General features: G+C 40.8%; 1 protein-coding gene across 1 annotated transcript in view; it reads left to right on the top strand.

Moving 5' to 3' along the window:
- OBSCN (obscurin, cytoskeletal calmodulin and titin-interacting RhoGEF) overlaps positions 1-27,947 on the top strand; it is a 498,370-nt gene that overhangs the window by 365,608 nt on the left and 104,815 nt on the right. The window contains exons 88-94 of the mRNA XM_085876584.1: positions 5,695-6,262; positions 6,436-8,744; positions 8,867-9,160; positions 20,793-20,951; positions 21,278-21,467; positions 21,737-22,113; positions 26,994-27,113. Of these exons, the coding sequence (XP_085732710.1) occupies positions 5,695-6,262; positions 6,436-8,744; positions 8,867-9,160; positions 20,793-20,951; positions 21,278-21,467; positions 21,737-22,113; positions 26,994-27,113 (4,017 nt within the window). The remainder of the gene's footprint in view (positions 1-5,694; positions 6,263-6,435; positions 8,745-8,866; positions 9,161-20,792; positions 20,952-21,277; positions 21,468-21,736; positions 22,114-26,993; positions 27,114-27,947) is intronic.

Raw genomic sequence — 27,947 nt, 5'->3', positions numbered from 1 at the left:
ATCATCCTGGCGGTGGAGTTGCTCTCTTTATCAAAAAAACTATTCCTCTCTCCATGCACTGCCCTCTCTCCCCACACCCCCAGGAATACCTCTGGCTGCGGCTTCCCCTCCACTCCCACCTTATGTTTATACAGTATGTGTGTTGTACCGTCCACCAAACAGTGATGACTCCATTTACATCTCACTCTCCAAAAACATGGACCAACTTCTATCCACTCATCCCAACTCTCTCTTCCTCATATGTGGTGACTTCAGTTGTCATCACACCAGTTGGCTGGGTGTGGGTACCTCTCTCACCTGCCATGGCACTTCAGCAAAGGACTTCTTCGACTCAATGAGACTGACTCAATCGGTCAACTTCCTGACCCGGTTTTCAGCCAATGGTACTCAATCTCTTCTGGATTTGATTTTGAGATACCAATGATCCCAAATGCCTTGGTTTCCACAGTGTGAATCCAAGAAAGGTGAGAAGTGGGAGCACCAGCCCAGAGGGGAGAGCAGTACTCCATCAAGCTGTGGACATAAGCTTTGTATGTGGTCAGGAGCTCAGATGGGCTGAGGAAGGACTTTGCAAGATGGAGGATTCACATTCGGCAACTGGCTTTGGAGGCCAGGTTGGAAATGTGGCTTTCCCAGGAAAGATCATGGCAGATAGTGAGATGCATAGTGCCTTCCCTTCCCTTCCACTGACACTGCCTTCCCTTCCGCTCATGCTATCCTCCTCCCAAACCCCCTCCGCCACCACCATACAACTCTTTGGAAGTCGCGAAGAGGAAAGGGCATCAAGAAATGTGTGAATTGAACAAATGAAAGATTTATTTTTTTTGCAGTCGAAACTGCTGATCACATCAATTCCGCAATTCATCTCAGGTGAAGAGATTCGAGAGCTTGTCGTATGTTTGGAAATTAAATAAAGGCACGAACACTGGCGCGGCTTTTTCGACGATTGAAGGAAAACATCCTTCTCCTTATCTCGTGCTTACCTCCTCCCAAAGCCCCTCCACCCACCATGGACATCTCTAGGCAGTGTCCGGGCATTGTTTAGTATGACCCGTTTGAACATACTGTTTTACCGCACCCAATTTTGTTCAATCCTGCACTCATGCCGGCATAAGAGGACCTCCCCACCTCCCCGCTTTCCCTCAAGTCCCCAGATCAAACACATTTCCAGGAAATCCCATTTCCTTCTCCACCATCCCTTCTCTCCTCCATCCTCCTCGCTGACTCCCCCCTCCCGGGGTGTTTCGTGATGGATGGTGAGACCTCTCTCTTCCCCCTTTCCTTGCTCCCCCACCCCTGACTCGCTCCCCCACCCCTCTCATCCCCCTCTGCTCCATGTTGATATTACTGTCAGTGAAGCGACAAGTTGTCTTTACTAGTAATAAATAAAGCAGTGTACCACAAGTCTCATTTTGTAGTTTGAAAAAGTGCAACACGTGGTATTGGAGATGTTAATTCGTGAGAAACAGGAATAACTAGAAGGGCACTCAGTGGAGCACATACCTCCGCCCTGTAATGCTTGATCAACGAGAATATATCTGTCGCAGTACATTTTTGAGATATCGTGCAACATATCGTTTTGAGCCCTATCTCTCAATGGTGAAGAATCACTTTTAAAATTAAATAATTCTTTGATCCGGATCCGGATCTTCAGCAAAATCTAATCAATTCTTCCTTGTTACACACCCAACGTGTCCACCAAGTTCCATCCGGATCTGTCCACAACGTTTTTGAGATATCCTGTACACAGACAGACAGACAGACAGACAGAAAGGGGTGAAAACATAACCTCATTCACCTTCGGTGGCGGAGGTAAAAAAGGTACTTTGACTCAACTCTCACACTACCGTTGGTTTAAGTTGAACATTCAAATTTTAATTTTGTTTTTGCCACAACATTTCAAAGTGAAAATGTTTATGAAAGCATTGTTCAATATCCTGTTTATAATAAATTCTCATACCTCCTTTAATAATAAACAGAACAGCAGGTTAAAGGTTCACAAAGTGATTGGCATGTGTGTTCTGTGACTAAGAGGCATGAAGCAATGTCGGCGCTCTGTTCGATGCCGCTTGGGCTGAAGATTCGTCCATCGCCAAATACGAATGTGGACTTGAACTTGTTCTTTATTTAGTCCATCTGAGTAATCCCCTTGGGGCCTTTGTGATTGGACGAATGTACACAGACCAGGTAATGCACAGGACCACAACATGGCTGAACTCATTTGATGTAAACACAGAGAGGTCGTTTATACCTTCACGGAACAGGGAGTAAGTTATAACTGGTGTGTGTTTTGTCACTATAAAAACACACCTTCATAATAATGAATTAAGTTATAATTAATAATTGTAGTGATACACACCTTGGTGATTATGTAGTCACTTATAACGAGTGTTTGTAGTAATATGCAACTTAGTTATAATGTAGACAGTTACATTAACTAGTGTGAGTAGAAAAACACAGCTTAGTAATTATGAAGAAAGTTATAACCAGTGTTTGCAGTGATACACACCTTCGTAATAATGTAGTCAGTTATAACTAGTGTTTGCAGTGATACACACCTTCATAATAATGTGGTAAGTTATAACAAGTGTTTGCAGGAATACACACCTTAGTTATAAAACAGTAACTTTTAACTCGTAATGCACACCTTTGTATAATTTTTTTTCTGTAATGCATACCTTTGTCATGTATTATTGTAATGCACACCTTTGCATAATTTGTTTTTTGTAATACACACCTTTGTAATGCACACCTTTGTATTATTGTCACAAGTTATATTAACTAGTGTTAGTAGTAATACACACGTTAGTAATCATGAAGTCAATTATAACCAGTATTTGAAGTGATACACACCTTCGTAATAATGTAATAAGTTTTTACTAGTTTTGTAGTAATACACACCTTCGTAATGATGATCTGATTTATAAGAAGTAATACACACCTTTGCAATGTATTATTGTAATGCATACCTTTGTATTATTGTAGTGAGTTATATTAACTAGTGTTGGAAGTAATACACCCTTAGTAATTATGAATTAAGTTATAACCAGTGTTTTTAGTGATACACACCTTCGTAATAATGTAATAAGTTTTGACTAGTTTTAGGAGTAATACACACCTTAGTGATGATTATCTGATTTATAACGAGTAATACACACCTTTGCAATAATGTAGCGAGTTATAACGAGTGTTTGTGGAAATACACAACTTAGTTATAATGTAGTAAGTTATAACTCATGTTTTGTAGTAATATACACCTCAGTAATAATGTAGTAAGTTATAACTAGTAATACACACCTTAGTTATAATGTAAGTTATAACTCGTGTTTTGTAGTAATATACACCTCAGTTATAATGTAGTAAGTTATCACTAGTAATGCACACCTTAGTTATAATGTAATAAGTTTATTACTTATGGTTTGTAGTAATATACACCTCAGTAATAACGAAGTAAGTTTTAACTAGCAATACACATCTTAGTTAAAATGTAGTAAGTTATAACTCGTGTTTTGTAGTAATATACACCTCACTAATAATGTAGTAAGTTATAACTCGTAATTCACATCTTAGTTGAAATGTAGTAAGTTATATCTCGTGTTTTGTAGTAATATACACCTCAGTAATAATGTAGTAAGTTATAACTAGTAAAACACACCTTAGTTATAATGCAACTTATAACTCGTGTTGTGTCGTAATGTACACCTCAGTTATAAAGTAGTAAGTTATAACTAGTAATGCACACCTTAGTTATAATGTAATAAGTTTTTACTAGTTTTGTAGTAATACACACCTTCGTAATGATGATCTGATTTATAAGAAGTAATACACACCTTTGCAATGTATTATTGTAATGCATACCTTTGTATTATTGTAGTGAGTTATATTAACTAGTGTTGGAAGTAATACACCCTTAGTAATTATGAATTAAGTTATAACCAGTGTTTTTAGTGATACACACCTTCGTAATAATGTAATAAGTTTTGACTAGTTTTAGGAGTAATACACACCTTAGTGATGATTATCTGATTTATAACGAGTAATACACACCTTTGCAATAATGTAGCGAGTTATAACGAGTGTTTGTGGAAATACACAACTTAGTTATAATGTAGTAAGTTATAACTCATGTTTTGTAGTAATATACACCTCAGTAATAATGTAGTAAGTTATAACTAGTAATACACACCTTAGTTATAATGTAAGTTATAACTCGTGTTTTGTAGTAATATACACCTCAGTTATAATGTAGTAAGTTATCACTAGTAATGCACACCTTAGTTATAATGTAATAAGTTTATTACTTATGGTTTGTAGTAATATACACCTCAGTAATAACGAAGTAAGTTTTAACTAGCAATACACATCTTAGTTAAAATGTAGTAAGTTATAACTCGTGTTTTGTAGTAATATACACCTCACTAATAATGTAGTAAGTTATAACTCGTAATTCACATCTTAGTTGAAATGTAGTAAGTTATATCTCGTGTTTTGTAGTAATATACACCTCAGTAATAATGTAGTAAGTTATAACTAGTAAAACACACCTTAGTTATAATGCAACTTATAACTCGTGTTGTGTCGTAATGTACACCTCAGTTATAAAGTAGTAAGTTATAACTAGTAATGCACACCTTAGTTATAATGTAATAAGTTTATTACTCATGTTTTGTAGTAATATACACCTCAGTAATAACGAAGTAAGTTATAACTTGTAATACACATCTTAGTTATAATGTAGTAAGTTATTACTCGTGTTTTGTAGTAATATTCACCTCAGCAATAATGTAGTAAGTTATAACGAGTGTTTGTGAAAATACACATCTTAGTTATAATGTAGTAAGTTATTACTTGTGTTTTGTAGTAATAAACAACTCTGTAATAACGAAGTAAGTTATAACTAGAAATACACATCTTAGTTAAATGTAGTAAGTTATAACTCGTGTTTTGTTGTAATATACACCTCAGTAATAATGTAGTAAGTTATAACTAGTAATACACATCTTAGTTAAAATATAGTAAGTTATAACTCGTGTTTTGTCGTAATATTCACCTCAGTAATAATGTAGTAAGTAATAACCAGTAATACACATCTTAGTTAAAATGTAGTAAGTTATAACTCATGTTTTGTAGTAATATACACCTCAGTAATAATGTAGTAAGTTATAACTAGAAATACACACCTTAGTTATAATGTAGTAAGTTATAACTAGTGTTTGTATCGTTTTGTGATACATCGCTGTTCTTGTAGAAACACCAACCAGACGGTTTACCATCGGGTCGGGAATGGAAACCAGACCAAACAAGCCAAAGATTTGATTGTGGAACGTGGAACGTACAAAGAGAACAAAGTTTTAATCATGATGAGGCCATTGGGTTGTGGACCCTTCATGATTCTTGTTTTGATCCTGTATAATATAATGGGTCTCATTATGTACATTTTAAAATAACACTTTTAGATACATGGCTCATTGTATCCCAGGACAACAGAGCATTGTAAAATTCCTTATACGTGTTTATTCGTTTTCCTATTCCTTGCCAATTGATCACAACTATACAAATACAGGACTTGAATACTTCTGTGATTTGTAAATTCCATATTATGATGTAAACTTTAAAATTTGATGTCGATCATTGTGTCATTATCAAAGGATTAATTATCTGAGAGTGTTACAAATATCGCACTAAATTTGATTTGATTTGCAGGAATCAACTCTGGACATTCTTCAAATCGTCGTTCTGAGAGCACAGCAGACGTACCACTGATCCCCATTGAGTTGTCTGGCCAGGCGAAGATACAGGACAAAAACCACGAGCCACATCCAGCATTGTCTACAGCAGAGACATTGCCACGATTTGACAAAGGAGGACTACAATTTCCTAACACAAGGAGAAGTACCGGTGAACCAGTGTCAGTCGATGAACCGGCCGATGGATGTAATGGTGCCGACCCAACTCAACAACTTTTAACGTGCCTGAACAACCAGATAAAAGGAATGTGTCCTGAAAGTTTATCAAGTACAGACGTTCGTCTCGAGGCAGACAATGTAGAAAATCATGTGTTGAATGCAAACAGAGTAAAGTGCAGGAGCCACAAGGGGAGAGGGATGTCACCTGCTAATGGAGGGCAATGTGGCTCAGTGGCTGCAAGCAAGGCCCTTGGAGCATGGGGAGAGGATCTTGTGCAAATAGACTGGGGTCAACATGGCCAACGGTTGTTGACTGGTGTCATCGGCAGTGGGAGTTCCCTCGTACGGCACCCAAGGTCGGCCAAAGTCCTGCATATTCCAGCCAGTGAACATATTTCTGTTGAATGCCTTATTATACATTTTTCTTTTTTCCTTTTAGTTGAAAATAAAAGTGTTATCTTATGCTTTATTGCATAATTTCTGTCCATGTTTCACTTCCTGCCTTGATATCTTCTTCCTTTTTTTCCAGCCTCGAAAGGCTGGTCGTCTCTGCACCAGCATCACGGACTGCAAGTATAAGCAACCTCACAGAAGAAGATCCAGATTGCTCTTTGGATCACAGAAGCCGTTCACCAAGCTCAATAATTAAAAAGTCACCAAAGAAAACCCTTGCTCCAATGATATTGAGCAACCATTCAACTGAAACACCGATAGCGTGTAATATCCTTGGAAGTGATATCGGCAAAGATGATCCCAAATCGACTGCAGATGAGCAGATGAATTGTCCGATCGCATCAAATCCGAGCAAAATGATGCAATGTGAAGGTTCTGCAATGCGCAATGAAATGACGGATGTCACAACTCAAGTTCAACCTCATGTCGTCGCTGTCAAGGATAAATCACCAGGCATTACTTGCTTGAATCAAAAGAACAAAAGTCTCGAACAAAGAAAACGCACATTTTTGAATTGTAAAGATGTAAAAGTACAAAGAAAGCTTCACTTTCCGAGTTGGCAAAGTTCTCGATTCTCTGTGATGTTCCAGGAACGATTAAGAAAGTTTGAACAGGCAGATATAGAAAGAAAACCCAGTTTGTACAAAAGCCGCTCGGTCGATGTGCTTCCGACTGCATTTTCAAAAGAAAACACGTTTTCACATCTGTCAAGCAGTCCGATGAAATCCAAGGAATCGGGTGGCAATGCTCATCTTAAAGCATGGACTTCTCCGCCGGTGGAAGGTGCAAAAACGAGTCCAGATGACCGGAACAATAATGGAGACATCAAGAATAAAATCGTTGAAGAACTTGAAAAAATTAGGGAGAACATCGTTCGTAAAGAATGGGAAAGTCCATCCTTGAAAGATCTGAGTTCCCATCATTCTCTAGTAAGCGGTAGATCTGTTTATGAGGACAGAGATAGAAAGTGTTTGGATGATGAAGTCATGTCTGCTACATTTAGTTCACATGACCGAAGTGAAGGAATGCCATCCCACGGGAATGGGGATAACATTAGGCTAGATATGTGTGAATTGACAGATGGTAATTTAAGCAAAGAGGCCGTGAATGAACACGATGGGATAAAGAAAACGTTAAACGACCGAAGTTGTAAAGAAGAGGGTGCCATGTTGGAAATGGATACTGCATCAGAAGAGAAATTGGAGTGGATAACTCCAGACAAAGATATTCAGTGTGAGAACCAGGCAGGTCCAGATGCAAACATCGACACAGAAACTTCTCCAACAAATATAAGTGAAAAGACGTATTCTTTCGAAGATACTAATTTCGATGAACAATTTGCGCCGGCACCATTTGGCGGAGAAACGACAATTTGCAAAGAGAAGTTAATGTTAGAGACAGACCAAATGGAAGACTTTCAAACATTTTGCAGTGGTCTCAAGAACACAATGTCAGGAGAAACCGAAATGGACACATCCACATTTGAATTTAAATGTTGCTCTTCTGAAACGAAAGGAAAGGAAAATTTTGAACAGTTACCAGGAGAAAAATTGATCGATACGCCGGAAAGACTCAGTGCAGGTTTATCTTCCGAAGATGCTGGAACAAAAATGAGCGCAACAGCTGATCCAAGTGTAGCAAATCAATCATTAGAGGCTGAAGAAAAAGCAATATCAACGCATCGTCATCACGACGTCGTAGATTTGGAGAAACCTGTTCCTGAAACAGGAAATTTTGAATCGGAAGTGGAAACCTGTTTTCCAGATCCAAACCGAACTATCAAATCAAATATAGATTCAACGGACGTGGAAAGTGATCTTATCACGCCGATGAATAATTCTGCGGAACGTCGACATCGTCATGATGCGGAGTCGGATGAAGAAGATTTACCAGTAATGGATTGTGGGGAGTCCAGAATCAATACTCAGGTGGGCCGTGAGATGGAGGACTCCGTGAGAGAGAATTTTATTGAAAAAGAAGAGGACAGTGATTGCACGTCTCTTGAACAATTCTTGTTGTCCGAAGACTCGAGCGGTGATGTACAAACGACTGCAAGAGACAGTTTAAGAAATGACTCTGATGCGTCCGATCAGCTGTGCAGTTCTCACTGTGCACAGGATTCCGACGAAGCAAATGGAGACTTCGCAAGTGTCGAGGATAACATTTCAACTCGAGTACGAGTAACTGATGATTTTCAACAGCCAAATACACAGGGGATAAAAGCAGAGCAAGAGCGTGCGTCAGAATGTGGGAATCTACCTGAAGGAGATATTGCTGATGAGCCGAACAAGACAAACGAACAAAAGATAAACAAGCAATCTGCTGAACCAGAGAACACTCAACGAGATGAGTTCAACCAGTTTAGGGCGAGCAACACCTGTCAAGGTAACTATGTTTTGCAAAAACAACTCTTCACGTCTTTTCAATACCATTATATCCTTGTAATTTTTATTCGGAAAGGCTCATCAGGATCACATTGCTCAAGAGTTGCGCATCGTCGCCCACAGGATGTGTCTCAATTGATGATCCTCCAACCTCAACAAAATCACGTCCCACCAATCCAGCCTTTTCCGAGCCCCTGAGGCCGATTACCGTTCCAGCAGGGTGGCCGGTTCGGTTGGAATGTGAGGTTCATGCACCGTCGGATGCTGAGGTCGATTGGTTGTGTAATGACCGCATACTGCCACCTGCGCTGCTTGGTTGTGAGATGCGGTTTAAGGGGCGTCGATGCATGCTCATCCTTGCTGCTGCACATGAGGATGACAGCGGAACCTACAGTTGCAGGCTTACATCAACGACCGGTACCTGGGGATAACCTGTTGACTCGAATATTTGTGATGGTTGCAATGACTTCTCCATACAATAGACTTTCTCATTCATCTGCACAACACTTTGAGTATAGTACAGTGACGCCTCGCTTAATGTCATCCCTCTTAACATTGTTCGTTATTATATCGTTGACCTTTTAGAGAACAAGTCGCGCAATGTTCTGTTATAATGCCGTGTACAGTAGATAACTACCGCACACTCATCTGCATCAAAATGCCTTAAAACTTCTAATTTAGTCCCAAATCAATGGTTTTCCTGTTTTTAATAAAGCTGCAGTGGAAGCCGCACTACAAATACCGGTGTTTTAGCCATACCGTCCGTGTATAAATCCGTACCTTAAATACCGGTGTTTTAGCCATACCGTCCATGTATAAATCAGTACCCCAAATACCGGTGTTTTAGCCATACGTCCGTGTATAAATCCGTACCCTAAATATCAGTGTTTAACCATACCGTCCGTGCATACATCCATACCCGAAATACCGGTGTTTTAGCCACACCATCCATGTATAAATACATACCTTAAATAAGGGTGTTTTAGCCATACCATTCGTGTATAAATCCAGACCCTAAATACCGGTGTTTTAGCCACACCATCCATGGATAAATCCATACCTTAAATACCTGTGTTAAAGCCAGACCGTCCGTGTATAAATCCGTACCCTAAATTTAGGTGTTTTAGCCATACCGTCCGTGTATAAATCCGTACCTTAAATACGGGTGTTTTAGCCATACCGTCCGTGTATAAATCCGTACCCTAAATACTGGTGTTTTAGCCATACAGTCCGTGTATAAATCCATACCCGAAATACTGGTGTTTTTGCCATACCATCCGTGTATAAATCCGGACCCTAAATACCGGTGTTTTTGCCATACCATCCGTGTATAAATCCATACTCTAAATACCGGTGTTTTAGCCATACCGTCTGTGTATAAATCCATACCCTAAATACTGGTGTTTTAGCCATACCGTGTATAAATCCTTACCCTAAATAACAGTGTGTTAACCAGACTGTGTATAAATCCGTACCCTAAATACTGGTGTTTTAGCCATACCATGTATAAATCCATAACCAAAAGACCGGTGTTTTAGCCATACTGTGTATAAATCCATACCCTAAATTACGGTGTTTTAACCATACTGAGTATAAATCGGTACCCCAAATACCGGTGTTTTAGCCATACCGTCCGTGTATAAATCCATACCCGAAATACCGGTGTTTTAGCCATACCATCCGTGTATTAATCCGAAACCTAAATACCGGTGTTTTCGCCATTCCGTCCATGAAAAATCCGTACCCTAATTACCGGTATTTTAGCCATACCGTCCGTGTATTAATCCGTACCCTAAATACTGGTGTTTTAGCCATACTGTGTATAAATCCGTTCCCTAAATACTGGTGTTATAGCCATATTGTGTATAAATCCGTTCCCTAAATACTGGTATTTTAGCCATACCGTGTATAAATCCGTACCCTAAATAACGGTGTTTTAACCATAATGTGTATAAATCCATACCCAAAATACCGGTGTTTTAGCCATACCGTGTATAAATCCGTACCCTAAATACCGGTGTTCTAGCCATACCATGAAAAAAACGTACCCTAAATAACGGTGTTTTAGCCAAACCATCCGTGTATAAATCCATACCCTAAATACTGGTGTTTTAGCCATACCATCCGTGTATAAATCCATACCCTCAATACCGGTGTTTTAGCCATAACGTCCGTGTATATATCCGTACCCTAAATAGCGGTGTTTTAGCCATACCGTGTATAAATCCGGACCATAAATACCGGTGTTTTAGCCATACCGTGTATAAATCCGTACCCTAAATACCGGTGCTTTAGCCATACCGTCCGTGTATAAAACCGTGCCCTAAATAGTGGTGTTTTTGCCATACCGTCCATGTATTAATCCTTACCCTAAATACCGGTGTTTTAGCCATACTGTCCGTGTATAAATCCGTACCATAAATACCGGTGTTTTAGCCATACCATACCTTGTATAAATCCGTACCCTAAATACCGGTATTTTAGCCATACCATGTATAAATCCTTCCCTAAATACCGTTTTTTTTAGCCATACCGTGTATAAATCCGTACCCTAAATAACGGTGTTTTAGCCATACCATGTATAAACCTGTACCCTAAATACCGGTGTTTTAGCCATACCGTGTATAAATCCGTACCCTAAATACCGGTGTTTTCGCCATCCCGTGTATAAATCCGTTCCCTAAATACTGGTGTTTTAGCCATACCGTGTATAAATCCATACCCGAAATACCGGTGTTTTAGCCATACCATCCGTGTATAAATCCGAACCCGAATTTCCTGCGTTTTCGCCATTCTGTCCATGTATAAATCCGTACCCTAAATACCGGTGTTTTATCCATACCGTACGTGTATTAATCCGTACCCTAAATAGTGGTGTTTTAGCCATACTGTGTATAAATCCGTTCCCTAAATACTGGTGTTTTAGCCATACTGTGTATAAATCCGTTCCCAAAATACTGGTGTTTTAGCCATACCGTGTATAAATCTGTACCCTAAATAACGGTGTTTTAACCATAATGTGTATAAATCCATACCCAAAATACCGGTGTTTTAGCCATACCGTGTATAAATCCGTACCCTAAATACCGGTGTTTTAGCCATACCGTGAAAAAAACGTACCCTAAATAACGGTGTTTTAGCCAAACCATCCGTGTATAAATCCATACCCTATATACTGGTGTTTTAGCCATACCATCCATGTATAAATCCATACCCTAAATACCGGTGTTTTAGCCATAACATCCGTGTATATATCCGTACCCTAAATAGCGGTGTTTTAGCCATACCGTGTATAAATCCGGACCATAAATACCGGTGTTTTAACAATACCGTGTATAAATCCGTACCCTAAATACCGGTGCTTTAGCCATACCGTCCGTGTATAAAACCGTGCCCTAAATAGTGGTGTTTTTGCCATCCCATCCGTGTATAAATCCGTGTCCGAATACCGGTGTTTTTGCCATACCATCCATGTATTAATCCGTACCCTAAATACCGGTGTTTTAGCCATACTGTCCGTGTATAAATCCGTACCATAAATACCGGTGTTTTAGCCATACCATACCTTGTATAAATCCGTACCCTAAATACCGGTATTTTAGCCATACCATGTATAAATCCGTACCCTAAATACCGGTTTTTTTTAGCCATACCGTGTATAAATCCGTACACGAAATAACGGTGTTTTAGCCATACCATGTATAAACCTGTACCCTAAATACCGGTGTTTTCGCCATACCGTGTATAAATCTGTACCCTAATCCGTACCCTAAATACCGGTGTTTTAGCCATTCCGTGTATAAATCCGTACCCTAAATACTGGTGTTTTAGCCATACTGTGTATAAATCCTCCCCTTAAATACCGGTGTTTTAGCCATACCATCCATGTACCCAAAATACGTACCCTAAATACTGGTGTGTTAGCCATACCGTGTATATAAATCGGTACCCTAAATACCGGTTTTTTTAGCCATACTGTGTATAATACGTACCCTAAATTCCGGTGTATGAGCCATACCGTGTATAAATCCATACCCGAAATAACGGTGTTTTTGCCATGCCGTCCATGTATAAATCCGTACCCTAAATACCGGTGTTTTAGGCAAACCGTGTATAAATCCATACCATAAATGCTGGTGTTTTAGCCATACCATCCGTGTATAAATCCTTACCCTAAATAACAGTGTGTTAACCAAACTGTGTATAAATCCGTACCCTAAATACCGGTGTTTTAGCCATACCGTGTATAAATCCATACCCTAAAGACCGGTGTTTTAACCATACTGAGTATAAATCCGTACCCGATGTACCGGTGTTTTAACCATACCGTCCATGTATAAATCCGTACCCGAAATACCGGTGTTTTAGCCATACCGTCTATAAATCCGTACCCGAAATAACGGTGTTTTAACCATACTGTGAATAAATCCGTACCCTAAATACCGGTGTTTTAGCCATACCGTGTATAAATCCGTAACCTAAATACCGGTGTTTTAGCCATACCGTGAAAAAAACGTACCTTAAATAACGGTGTTTTAGCCACACCGTCCGTGTATAAATCCGTTCCGTAAATCCTGGTGTTTTAGCCATACCGTCTATAAATCCGTACCCGAAATAACGGTGTTTTAACCATACTGTGAATAAATCCGTACCCTAAATACCGGTGTTTTAGCCATACCGTGTATAAATCCGTACCCTAAATACCGGTGTTTTAGCCATAACGTCCGTGTATATATCCGTACCCTAAATAGCGGTGTTTTAGCCATACCGTGTATAAATCCAGACCATAAATACCGGTGTTTTAGCCATACCATGTATAAATCCGTACCCTAAATAGCGGTGTTTTAGCCATCCCATCCGTGTATAAATCCGTGTCCGAATACCGGTGTTTTTGCCATACTTTCCATGTATTAATCCGTACCCTAAATACCGGTGTTTTAGCCATACCGTCCGTGCGTAAATCCGTACCATAAATACCTGTGTTTTAGCCATACCATACCGTGTATAAATCCGTACCCTAAATACCGGTATTTTAGCCATACCATGTATAAATCCGTACCCTAAATACCGGGTTTTTTTTAGCCAAACCGTGTATAAATCCGTACCCTAAATAATGGTGTTTTAGCCATACCATGTATAAACCTGTACCCTAAGTACCAGTGTTTTAGCCATACCATCCATGCACCCAAAATCCGTCCCTAAATACTGGTGTTTTAGCCATACCGTGTATAAATCCGTACCCTAAATACCGGTTTTTTAGCCATACTGTGGATAATACGTACCCTAAATACCGGTGCATTAGCCATACCATATATAAATCCATACCCGAAATAACGGTGTTTTCGCCATGCCGTCCATGTATAAATCCGTACCCTAAATACCGGTGTTTTAGCCAAATCGTGTATAAATCCGCACCCTAAATACCGGTGCACAAGTCATACCGTTTCCACATCCATACCGTAAATACCAGTGTATAAGTCATACCGTGTATAAATCCGTACCCTAAATATCGGTGTTTTAGCCATACCGTGTATAAATCCGTACCCAAAATACCGGTGTTTTAGCCATACCATGTGTAAATCCGTACCCTAAATACTGGTGTTTTAGCCATACCGTGTATAAATCCGTACCCCAAATACTGGTGTTTTAGCCACACCGTGTATAAATCCTTACCCTAAATCACGGAGTTTTAGCCATACCGTGTATAAATCCGTACACAAAATACTGGTGTTTTAGTCATACCGTGTATAAATCCGTAGCCTCAAGACTGGTGTTTTAGCCATACCGTCCGTGTATAAATCATTACCCGAAATACCGGTGCACAAGTCATTCCGTTTCCACATCCATACTTGTCCGTGTACTCATCCATTCCATAAATACTGGTTTATAAGCCGTACCATGTATAAATCCATACCATAAAAACTGGTGTACCAGCCGTACCGTGTATAAATCCATACCATAAATACTGGTGTATTAGAAATACCGTGTATGAATTCGTACCCTAAATAACGGTGTTTCGCCATACTGTGTATAAATCCGTACCCTAAATACCGTTGCACAAGTCATACCGTTTCCACATCCATACCGTAAATACCAGTGTATTCGTCATACCATGTATAAATCCGAACCCTAAATACCGGTGTTTTAGCCATACCGTGTATAAATCCGAACCCTAAATACCGTTGCACAAGTCATGCCGTTTCCACATCCATACTGTAAATACCAGTGTATTAGTCATACCGTGTATAAATCCGTACCCTAAATACCGGTGTTTTATCCATAACGTCCGTGTATAAATCCGTACCCTAAATACCGGTGTTTTATTCATACCGTCCGTGTATAAATCCGGACCCTAAATACCGGTGTTTTAGCCATACCGTGTATAAATCCGTACCCTAAATACCGGTGTTTTAGCCATACCGTGTATAAATCCATACCCTAAATACTGGTGTTTTAGCCATACCGTGTATAAATCCGTACCCTAAATACCGGTGCATAAGTCATACCGTTTCCACATCCATACCGTAAATACCAGTGTATTTGTCATACCGTGTATAAATCCGCACCCTAAATACCGGTGCAAAAGTCATACCGTTTCCACATCCATACTCCTCCGTGTACAAATCCATACAATAAATACCGGTGTATAAGCCATACCATGTATAAATCCATACCATAAATACTGGTGTATTAGCCATACCGTGTATAAATCCATACCATAAATACTGGTGTATTAGCCATACCGTGTATAAATCCATACCATATATAACGGTGTGTAAGCCATACCATGTATAAATCCATACCATATATAACTGTGTATAAGCCATACCATGTATAAATCTATACCATAAATACTGGTGTTTTGGCCATACCGTCTATAAATCCATACCCGAAATAACGGTGTTTTAACCATACTGTGAATAAATCCGTACCCTAAATACCAGTGTTTTAGCCATACCGTGTATAAATCCGTAACCTAAATACCGGTGTTTTAGCCATACCGTGAAAAAACGTACCTTAAATAACGGTGTTTTAGCCATGCCGTCCGTGTATAAATCCATCCCCTAAATACTGGTGTCTTTAGCAATACCATCCGTGTATAAATCCGTACCCTAAATACCGGTGTTTTAGCCATAACATCCGTGTATATATCCGTACCCTAAATAGTGGTGTTTTAGCCATACCGTGTATAAATCCGGACCATAAATACCGGTGTTTTAGCCATACCGTATATAAATCCGTACCCTAAATACCGGTGCTTTAGCCATACCGTCTGTGTGTAAATCCATACCATAAATACCGGTGTTTTAGCCATACCATACCGTGAATAAATCCGTACCCTAAATACCGTTTTTTTTAGCCATACCGTGTATAAATCCGTACCCTAAATAACGGTGTTTTTGCCATACCATGTATAAACCTGTACCCTAAGTACCAGTGTTTTAGCCATTCCATCCATGTACCCAAAATCCGTCCCTAAATACTGGTGTTTTAGCCATACCGTGTATAAATCCGTACCCTAAATACCGGTTTTTTTAGCAATACTGTGTATAATACGTACCCTAAATACCGGTGTATTAGCCATACCGTGTATAAATCCATACCTGAAATAACGGTGTTTTCGCCATGCTGTCCATGTATAAATCCGTACCCTAAATACCGGTGTTTTAGCCAAACCGTGTATAAATCCGCACCCTAAATACCGGTGCACAAGTCATACCGTTTCCACATCCATACCGTAAATACCAGTGTATAAGTCATGCCGTGTATAAATCCGTACCCTAAATACCGGTGTTTTAGTCATACCGTCCATGTATAAATCCGTACCCAAAATACCGGTGTTTTAGCCATACCGTGTATAAATCCGTACCCTAAATACCGGTGTTTTAGCCATACCGTGTATAAATCCGTACCCTAAATACCGGTGTTTTAGCCATACCGTGTATAAATCCGTACCCAAAATACCGGTGTTTTAGCCATACCGTGTATAAATCCGTACCCTAAATACTGGTGTTTTAGCCATACCGTGTATAAATATAATAATATAAATACTGGTCTTTTAGCCATACTGTGTATAAATCCGTACCCTAAATACTGGTGTTTTAGCCACACCGTGTATAAATCCGCACCCTAAATCACGGAGTTTTAGCCATACTGTGTATAAATCCGTACCCTAAATACCGGCGTTTTAGCCATACCGTGTATAAATCCGTACCCAAAATACTGGTGTTTTAGCCATACCGTGTATAAATCCGTAGCCTAAAGACTGGTGTTTTAGCCATACCGTGTATAAATCCATTCCCTAAATATCGGTGTATTAGCCATACCGTGTATAAATCCGAACCCAAAATACCGGTCCATATGTCATACCATTTCCACATCCATACCATAAATACCAGTGTATTAGTCATACCGTGTATAAATCCGTATCCTAAATACAGGTGTTTTAGCCATACCGTCCGTGCATAAATCATGACCCTAAATACCGGTGCACAAGTCATTCCGTTTCCACATCCATAATTGTCCGTGTACAAATCCATTCCATAAATACTGGTTTATAAGCCGTACCATGTATAAATCCATACCATAAAAACTGGTGTACCAGCCATACCGTGTATAAATCCATACCATAAATACTGGTGTATTAGAAATACCGTGTATGAATTCGTGCCCTAAATAACGGTGTTTCGCCATACCGTGTATAAAGCCGTACCCTAAATAACTGTGTTTTCACCATACCGTGTATAAATCCGTACCCTAAATACCTTTGCACAAGTCATACCGTTTCCACATCCATACCGTAAATACCAGTGTATAAATCCGTACCCTAAATACCGGTGTTTTAGTCATACCGTCCGTGTATAAATCCGTACCCTAAATACCGGTGTTTTAGCCATACCATGTATAAATCCGTACCCTAAATACCGGTGCGCCAGTCATACCGTTTTCACATCCATACCGTAAATACCAGTGTATTCTTCATACTGTGTATAAATCCGAACCCTAAATACCGGTGTTTTAGCCATACCGTCCATATATAAATCCGCACCCTAAATACCGGTGCACAAGTCATACCGTTTCCACATCCATACTCCTCCGTGTATAAATCCATTCCATAAATACTGGTGTATAAGCCGTACTATGTATAAATCCATACCATAAATACTGGTGTATTAGCCATACCATGTATAAATCCATACCATTAATACTGGTGTATAAGCCATACCATGTATAAATCCATACAATAAATACCGGTGTATAAGCCATACCATGTATAAATCCATACAATATATAACGGTGTATAAGCCGTACCATGTATAAATCCATACCATAAATACTGGTGTATTAGCCGTACCATGTATAAATCCATACCATAAATACTGGTGTATAAATCCGTACCCTAAATACCGGTGTTTTAGCCATACCATGTATAAATCCATACCATTAATACTGGTGTATAAGCCGTACCATGTATATATCCATACAATAAATACCGGTGTATAAGCCATACCATGTATAAATCCATACAATATATAACGGTGTATAAGCCGTACCATGTATAAATCCATACCATAAATACTGGTGTATAAATCCGTACCCAAAATACTGGTGTTTTTGCCATACCGTGTATAAATCCGTACCCCAAATACTGGTGTTTTTGCCATACCGTGTATAAATCCGTACCCCAAATACTGGTGTTTTTGCCATACCATGTATAAATTCGAGCCTAAATACTGGTGTTTTCGCCATACCGTGTATAAATCCATAACCTAAATATCGGTGTATTAGCCATACCGTGTATAAATCCGTACCCTAAATACCGGTGCACATGTCATACCGTTTCCACATCCATACCGTAAATACCAGTGTATTAGTCATACCGTGTATAAATCCGTACCCTACATACCGGTGTTTTAGCCATAGCATCCGTGTATAAATCACCACCCTAAATACCGGTGCACAAGTCATTCCGTTTCCACATCCATACTTGTCCGTGTACAAATCCATTCCATAAATACTGGTTTATAAGCCGTACCATGTATAAATCCATACCATAAAAACTGGTGGACAAGCCATACCGTGTATAAATCCATACCATAAATACTGGTGTATTAGAAATACCGTGTATAAATTCGTACCCTAAATAACGGTGTTTCGCCATACCGTGTATAAATCTGAACCCTAAATACCGTTGCACAAGTCATACCGTTTCCACATCCATACCGTAAATACCAGTGTATTAGTCATACCGTGTATAAATTCGAACCCTAAATACCGGTGTTTTAGTCATACCGTCCATGTATAAATCCGTACCCTAAATACCGGTGTTTTATTCATACCGTCCGTGTATAAATCCGTACCCTAAATACCGGTGTTTTAGCCATACCGTCCGTGTATAAATCCGTACCCTAAATACCGGTGCACAAGTCATACCGTTTCCACATCCATACTCCTCCGTGTACAAATCCATACAATATATAACGGTGTATAATTCGTACCATGTATAAATCCATACCATAAATACTGGTGTATTAGCCATACCGTGTATAAATCCATACCATAAATACCGGTGTATTAGCCATACCGTGTATAAATCCATACCATATATAACGGTGTATAAGCCATAAATACTGGTGTATTAGCCATACCGTGTATAAATCCATACCATAAATTCCGGTGTTTCAGCCGTACCATGTATAAATCCATACCATATATACCGGTGTATAAGCCATACCATGTATAAATCCATACCATAAATACTGGTGTATAAGCCGTACCGTGTATAAATCCATACCATAAATACTGTTGTATAAGCCATACCGTGTAAAATCCATACAATATATAACGCTGTATAAGCCGTACCATGTATAAATCCATACCATAAATACTGGTGTATAAGCCGTACCGTGTATAAATCCATACCATAAATACTGTTGTGTAAGCCATAACGTGTAAAATCCATACAATATATAACGGTGTATAAGCCGTACCATGTATAAATCCATACCATAAATACTGGTGTATTAGCCATACCATGTATAAATCCATACCATAAATACCCGTATATAAATACATCCAGAGTGCATACAGTATCGAGTCACTGTGGCAGCCATTGTTGTTCACGTTGTGTCGGTGCAAGTACTTATTGTTTTTGTTAACTCATCGTGATTGTATCGCTCAGCATTATGAGTGAGAAACGCCCAGCGGGTGAGAGTGGAGTGCTGAGCTTTACAACCAGGAAAACCATGAGTTTGGGACTACATTATAGGTGTTAAGGTGTAACGATGCAGGTGAGCGTGGTGGATTGGCATCGCTCGAGGTCTTAATGTGACCACTGTGAGAACAATTAACATTGACAGGTCCTGTGCTGAAGTTATCCAGGTGTGCTTCATGCACACCTGGGTCAGAATTATTTCACACTTCTTCTGTGTATGTATATAATGTCTTTGGCGATAAAAAAAAATTCCCCTGGAATCTAACGCCCTCTATTTACATTAATTATTATGGGGGAAATTGGATTCGCTTGACGTCGTTTCGGTTGAAGTCACACTTTTCAAGAACATAGCTACAATGTTCAGCGAGGACTTGCTGGACTGTAGAACAAAACATTTACTGACTCGAAGGGCATTCGGTAGAGCGCATACCTCCTCCGCGCAATTCCTGATCCATGAGAACTTATCGGCCCCAATAAATTATTGAAATCTCAGGTTATATATCGTTTTTCGCCCCATCTCTTAACGGTGAAGAATCGCTTAAATAATTCCAGTAACCGGATGTGTATCTTCACCAAACTCGAATCAGTTTGTCCTTGTCACACAGCCAACCTACCCACAACATTTCATACGAATCTGTCCACAACTTTTATGAGATATCCCAACTTTGTGAGATGTCCTGCACATAACCTCCTTCCACCTTCGGCGGTGGAGGTCAAAATATTACAGAAATCGGTTTCACCAACAGATGAATAGAGTTGCACATCGTTCCAATGTGATTCCTGAATATACACTATGTATGTGCTGTATATGTCCATGCCCTCTCCACCATGCAGGTGAAGCATCCACGAATGCAAAGCTTACTGTATTGCCTGCACCACAACCACTCTTCACACAACCACTGGTGCCCACCCGTACAGTGCTGGGCAGTCTGGCCCGTCTCGACTGCAGGGTTAGCGGAAACCCATCACCGGTCATCGGTTGGTTTCATGAAGGTACAGTGTCCATGTATTAAGGGGCAGACAAAGAGGATTCATCGCGTCGTGTTGACAGCATACCAAGAAACATACCAGTTACATCATTAGGTGGTAATATCTCAGACGTTTGAAAGGTATTTTGTGTTATTACTGTAGTTTGTCGTTAACCTGTTGTCGGCTTACATCAGCGACAGGTACCTCGGGATCACCTGAATCCGAGGTTGCACCAATCAAGTTTGTGCACCAGACCCGCAAGAGTTAGCGCGTACGTTGAAGTCGAAAAGCAATTTCAAACCAGGAGGTTGAATTTGAACTCGTTATTCCATTCCATTTATTTCCTCCAGGCACGTTGATTGTTCCAGGGGATCGACTGCGAATCAATCGAGATCGAGGACTTCATTCGTTGCTGATTGGCCGAGTGAGCTCCAGAGATGAGGGAGAGTATGAGGTGGTGGCAAGAAACCGACACGGAGAGGCATGCTGCCAAACCAAGCTTTCTGTTGAGGAGTTGAGGTCCCCCGGTGGCTCATCCGCGTAAGGAGCCTTTTGAATCTGTAAGGTGCAAAAATAAATAACACGAATGATGAGCAAATATTTGCATGGAATTGATGACACACCGTGTAAGATGACTGATATTTTTGGAGGTCATGGCACACAAGTCCATGAAATATATCCAAGATGTTAAGCAAGTTATCATTACCTCGTCATAAAAGAAAAATTTTGACATTGAACATATCTCCTGGAAAAGAAAAACAAAATTCAGACAACTTGAATTGGCCAACGGCTTGCTTTGTGGAGTGCAGATGTAGGGTGAGGCGGATGCCTCCCATTGCTGAGGAGCTGGAGGAATTTGAGGAGCAAGACGAACCTGAAGATTTGGAGGAATCCGAAGAGTCGGGGAGGTTTGAGAGACCGGAAGAGAATGAGGAGCCAGACGATTCGACAAACTTAGAAGAATTTGAAGTCTCTGAAGAATCGAACAAAAATGAATCGGTTGACGAGTCTGAGGTTGCGCTAATCAAGCGCGTCGACTTTTTGCAGCCAATTAGTGACGTGTGGGTTGTCGAGGGGAAATGGGCCACTGTTGAGTGCCGAGTGAGTGGGCCGCCTTGGCCGCAAGTGGTGTGGTACCATTTCGGAGAGCGGCTTGAGCCTTCGAAGAACATCGTCATGACGAGGAGTAAGTACCTTTCCTTTCATCACTTGTTTGATCCACCAGAAGTCCTCGTGCGTTGCTCAACATCCACTTGATGGATCGGGTTCTTTATTTATTAAGTTCGCACAGGAGGAGAGTGAAAGCGAATGTTTAGGCCTGTGCATTGGAGGGTACAGACTATGGACAAATACCGATTGTTGTACTTCTCAGTTTATTTTTTGATTTATCAGCTTTGTCGAGGTTTGTAATTTGGGAATCCAAATAATGCCGAGCGACACCATTTCCTAGCACACAGCAAGACAATAAAGATACAATGATTGTGACAGACAATCATGGAGTCTTTGTGTTGCGAGGGTGTATTTGTACGTCACTATATTTGCGATGACAGCACTACATCAGCCTTGGCTTTGTCCTTTTTAATATGAATGAAAATGATTTTATATATATATATATATATATATATATATATATATATATATATATATATATCACTTTTTCTGATGGGAATACTCAGAGAGAGGGAGAGGCGAGGGGAAATGGGGAGTCGAAGGGGGGTATTTGGTATTGGGACTTGAATGGAAGGGGTTTGACTTGCATTTGGTAGGGGGACTTGAAGGGAAGGGGGGAGGGGTGGTCTCGTCTGCCAGCATTAGCACAGGATTGAATGAAATGGGGTACGTTAAAACGGCATGTTCAAACAGAATAGCAAAACCACCCTTCACTTTCAAACTGCACTTTACATTTTTTAAGAGATTATAACATGGGCTTCCCTTGAGGTGTGCGACTCGAACTGTGGCTGCCACCCTGTTTTCCCACTCTGGAACTGGGTCTCTCGGGGAGGGTCACGCACCACTCAGAGGTGCCCAGAGTGCCAAAGAATGCATGAACTGGACAAACGGAAACCCCTCCAGCAGCCAGACCGGTCACCAAGCCCGACCCCACAATCCAAACCCAGAAACCTGACTCAGGCCAAGGGACCCCACAGCCCATCGCACACTCACTAATGCTTATAAACGCCTGGAGACACCAGAGTTTCATGCTTTTATTTAATTTCAGCAAACATTTTACAAGCTAAATGCAATAAGCCCCAGAATCTCCCAACCTGGGCCAAATCACAAAATTCAAAGTGCAGAATCGAATCCAGCAGTAGCCTCAACCACCAAAAAGGTGCCCATCCACCCAACCGGCACACTCCCTGACACTCCGGCCTCAAAATGCAACACAAACACCACAGCACAACATAACCACATCCAAACCACAACACAACTACCTGTGGGACCTTTCCACAACCACCCATTGTTTATCGCTTCATGAAAGTTGGACGAGGGGTGAGAGAGGGAGGCAGCAAGGGTGGGGGATTGAAGAAAAATGAAGAGATGGAGGGAATGAATGGAAGGAAGGGATGGGAAGTTGATTCACAGCTCGTTCCACAGTTGTTCAATTCATGAACACTTGACACTCCAATCTCAGTGTGAACATGTGGTAGAAAGAATGAATGATGAATGAGTTCCCACCTGCCATTACATTCCCTGCAGCATCTGCAATGATCTTGGGTTTTGGAAACAACTCTCCACTAATAACCACTAAAGTACTCCACCAGGGGGTGCTTCTCTGAGCAGTGATAGCATGGTAAAATTCACTTTTTAGATCCTCGTGGAGGATCTCCAAGTTTTACATTGTTGTTCTTCGTCTTCTTCTTGTGGACTTTTTTGATTCACAGCCTCCAGTTTTCATCGAAACTTCCTGAAACTTGGGATATATATGTAGAAATACCCCGCGCAGACAGTAACCATCACCAATTTTGAAAATTCCTCCTATAAAAAAAAGTGATGACGTCATAATATCTCCGCTAATGGAAATCGCCGATACCATTATCTCCGAAACTAGGCAATCTGTTTGAATTTTGTTTGCGGGAATCAAGCCGGGCGTTAACACAGATAATTTATCGCAAACCTGACACATCACAATGGCGTCATATTCGTTTTTTTTATGACGTCATCATGAAGAGGACGAGGATCTTAGCTCATTTGAGCTTGTTGTTACACAAACGGCAGAACCATAAAAGTCTTCGGTCGAGCACATTATGTCTCTGGTTAGCAATCAGCTTGTTACCAATCAGCTTGTTAGCGCTTGCTAAGCCAGACGTTGGGCTGACTGAACGTGACAACAACTGAGTCCTCTTTTATTTTGCGAAAGCAAGTTTCGTGACGTGTTCGCTTTTATTTATTTATTTATTTATTTATTTATTTATTTTGGGGGGGGGGGCGTTTTGGACCTAAAACTTTTTTGTGTCAAGGGGCCTCAAAAAATCTTAATCTGTTTCTGCATCCATCCATCCCTTCCCTCCTTTCATCTCTTCTATCCATTCCTTCCCACCATTCTTCCCTCCCTTCAATCCATTCCTGCCTTCCATTCCTTCCTTCCATCCAACCGTCTTTTCCTCCATCCATCCGTTAAGGTCCTGTCACACCTTGACGATTTAGCCAGCGTATGCCTGACGTATACAAAATTTGGCTAAAACACTGGCACACGTCGAATACGTTATGGGTAAGTTTGTATACATTAAGAGCACGCTGGCATACGTCTTTGTATGCTGGCATACATCGTAGTACGCCGAGGTGTTAGACAAATTTTCCATGCTTGAAATTTTTCGACGTATGCCAGCGAATGACTCACACGTTCCGCATACGCTGGCCATAAGTTGTAGGCACATTACGCGATCGTTGACACACGTCAACACACGTTACTTGTAAGTTACTCATCAGTCGAAACACGTCAAGGTAATGTTTAGCGTCAGTGTTCCAGACTCCCTGGTTTTTTTTTTCTTTTTTCTTCGGCATTACGGTGATGTTGACACTTCGATTTCTAATGCGGTTATGATATAATGTAATTAATAGGCTTCCGCTTTAACGATTTAAATCATCACCGTCAAACCGAAGAAAAAAAAAAAACCCCAAAAAAAAAAACAGGGAGTTAGGAACACTGACGCTAGCCATTACCTCGACGTGTTTCGACTTATGAGTAACTTACAAGTAACGTGTGTCGACGTGTGTCAACGATCGCGTAATGTGCCTACAACTTATGGCCAGCATAGCGGAACGTGTGTACGCCGAGTACGTCGATAAATTTTCAACATGCTGCAAATTTCTCAACGTACTCGGCATATGACGATGTATGCCAGCGTACTACTTCGTATGCCAGCGTACTATGATGTCTGCCAGCGTGCTCATAACGTACACAAAACTTACCCATAACGTATTCAACGTGTGCCAGCTTGGTTCGGCAAATTTTTCATACGTCGGCGTACGCTGGCTAAAACGTCAAGGTGTGACAGCGGCTTCACACTTCGATGTCTCGTGCAGTTATGATTTGAATCGTCGAGCAGCAGCCTATGAATAGCCTACGCCACGTGATCGTCGGCGATACGCTGCCGCGCGCTTTGTATAAGTTAGACTATCGTTGGGCATAGGTTGTGAATGCCGACAACACGCTCAGCATTCGTTGGTATAAGTTATCTATATGTGATTGAAACGTTCTGTGTACGTTACTAATACGTTATGCATACGTCCAACACGTTATTATACGCTCAAAACTTAAAAAAAAACATCAATAGTTCAGCGTACGCCAGCGTTTTACATACATTTTGATACCTTGCCATATGCTGGCAAAAACGTCAAGGTGTGACAGCCCCTTTAATGAGGCATTGGAGGCTTGGCACCGCACGACACTGCAGTGCTCAACACAGGAAGGTGGGACCTGAACTTTGTACGTCGATTTATGTACAGTATTTTTGATTGTGTTTCGTAAATGGACAGTACAGAGGAACAGTACAGAGTGACAGTGCAGGAACTTTTGTCGTGTATCGCCATGGCCTGCAAACCAACATCCAAGCAGCTTGTACAGCGCTTGCCATGTGGCTTAAGCACTCAAGCAAGCACTCCAACAAAACGGTTGATAAGGAACGGCAAGCGATTAGCGATTGCTGATCTGTCATATTAAACACCTCCTGGAGATGCCCGGAGTGTCAAACAATGTCTGAATTGGACAAACGAACATTTTTTTTTTGTTTTTTTTTAGCGTTCAGAACTGCTGCTAAGGTCAAATCCACAGTTGAAGTTTTGAACTTTGGCTAAGGTTAAGAGATTCCACAGCTTATCGCATGTGCGGAAAGGAATGGAGCAGGCCTTCACTTCTCCCAGTGAAGGAGAGTGGGTTGACCAGGGAGGAACCCTTGATGAAGGATATAATTAAATAAGGCCGTTAATTATCTTCAAAAAGGGTGTTTTAATTAACCCAAACACCCAATATTCAATCATGGATTCCCTAGGAGTTCCCTTCGTGTACATGCAAAGTTTCAGGCTGTAAGGTTTCTTGGCTTTGGAGTTATGGAGGAGACGGACTGACGGACAGACTGGCACACACTGACATTTATTATTGCAGATAATCCTGTGTTTGTTTGTTTGGTTGTTTGTTTTTAATTGATTTTAAGTTTGAAGTAGCATTACTAATACGATTGGAAGTTTTGGATAACTTTTTATTGCAAAAAAGAGAAGAAAATCATTGGCACAGAAAAATCTACGGAGGTGTTTGGCTGCCATCATGTGGCCCATCCAGGAGCCTCCAAGTACCTTGAACTACTGGTTTGAGTTCCAACCGTGTATTTACAGCAGAGGGGAGAGGGAAGGGATCACACAAGTGGGTGCATGGTGCACAGAGGTAAGGAAAGGGGTTGAGGGTCAAAATTTGGCACACCTGTGCATGTCACATAACATCATGTGGCATTGGACACGCGCTCATTTGGTGGTTGTAATGTGACGTGGTCTTGATTGATCCACTCAGAAGGCCATTCTGATTGAACATGGATTCTTACCAAGCATCACCTGTGATCTTGATCATCTTTGCAGATGATGACGTATGTCAGCTCCGTCTGAATCCCGTGACGTTGTCTGATGCTGGGGTGTACGAGTGCGTAATCTCGATGGGCAAAGAAAAAGCCACGTGTTCAGCGTGTCTCAACATCACAGGTAAACCACACGTAAATCACCTGCTCATGAAATTAGCTGACAACACACTTTTATCATTACACCTGAAATTTCCAATTGAATTATACTTCGTGCTCATCTGTTCGAGATGTCAATGAAGGTGGAATTATGGGGGTTTTTCAAATGCTGATCAAGCTTCGTGCACCCAAAGCAGTAGTTCTTACAAACCTGTAATTGGGGTTCTCAAAGATTGCCCCCAATTCTGGCATCAGGTGAGTTGCCCTGCGAAGGGCAGATGCACAGGAGGTACTCGCATGGTGCGGGTTCTTCTGCGTTTGATTTGTGTTCGTATGTTTTGCCGAATGAAGTGTTTTACGGTGGCCGGAGTGCAAATCCTGCTTCCAACCTCCTTGAAAGAGGTAACCCAACTGCAGGACGACGTCTGCAGACACAGTTTGGTATGCTGGACATGGATGACCTTTGGCTCACAAAGAGCTCTTCCACCCTTTGACAGGTTTTGTTTTTCGTCCTCCTTGGTGTCCATATCTCTACACCCTCCTCACCAGGAAACTTGGTGGGGGAGACAGTTTAGTCGCCGACAACCCGACCATGAAACGGTAGTACAGGTTTGCATGGTACCTGAAGCAAGTCACAGATCTGATCTGGCCTGACAATGTGGAGGTTCAATTAGGATGGAAGTTTAGGATCATACGTGGTGTGACGAGATCAATGCCTCATGACGTGATGATCAATGTGACAACATTATGTGATGAGGAGACGAGACTCTCGGATAGAAAATGGACCCTGCTTCATCCTGGGTGTGTTCTGTCTCTCTCTCTCACTCTCTCTCTCTCTCTCTCTCTCTCTCTCTCTCTC

The sequence above is a fragment of the Eptatretus burgeri genome, chromosome 4 (genome assembly GCF_056783735.1).
Source record: "Eptatretus burgeri isolate ZD-2024b chromosome 4, Ebu_testis_v1, whole genome shotgun sequence".
Classification (NCBI taxonomy): domain Eukaryota; kingdom Metazoa; phylum Chordata; class Myxini; order Myxiniformes; family Myxinidae; genus Eptatretus; species Eptatretus burgeri.
This window is presented reverse-complemented; position numbering and strand designations above follow the sequence as displayed.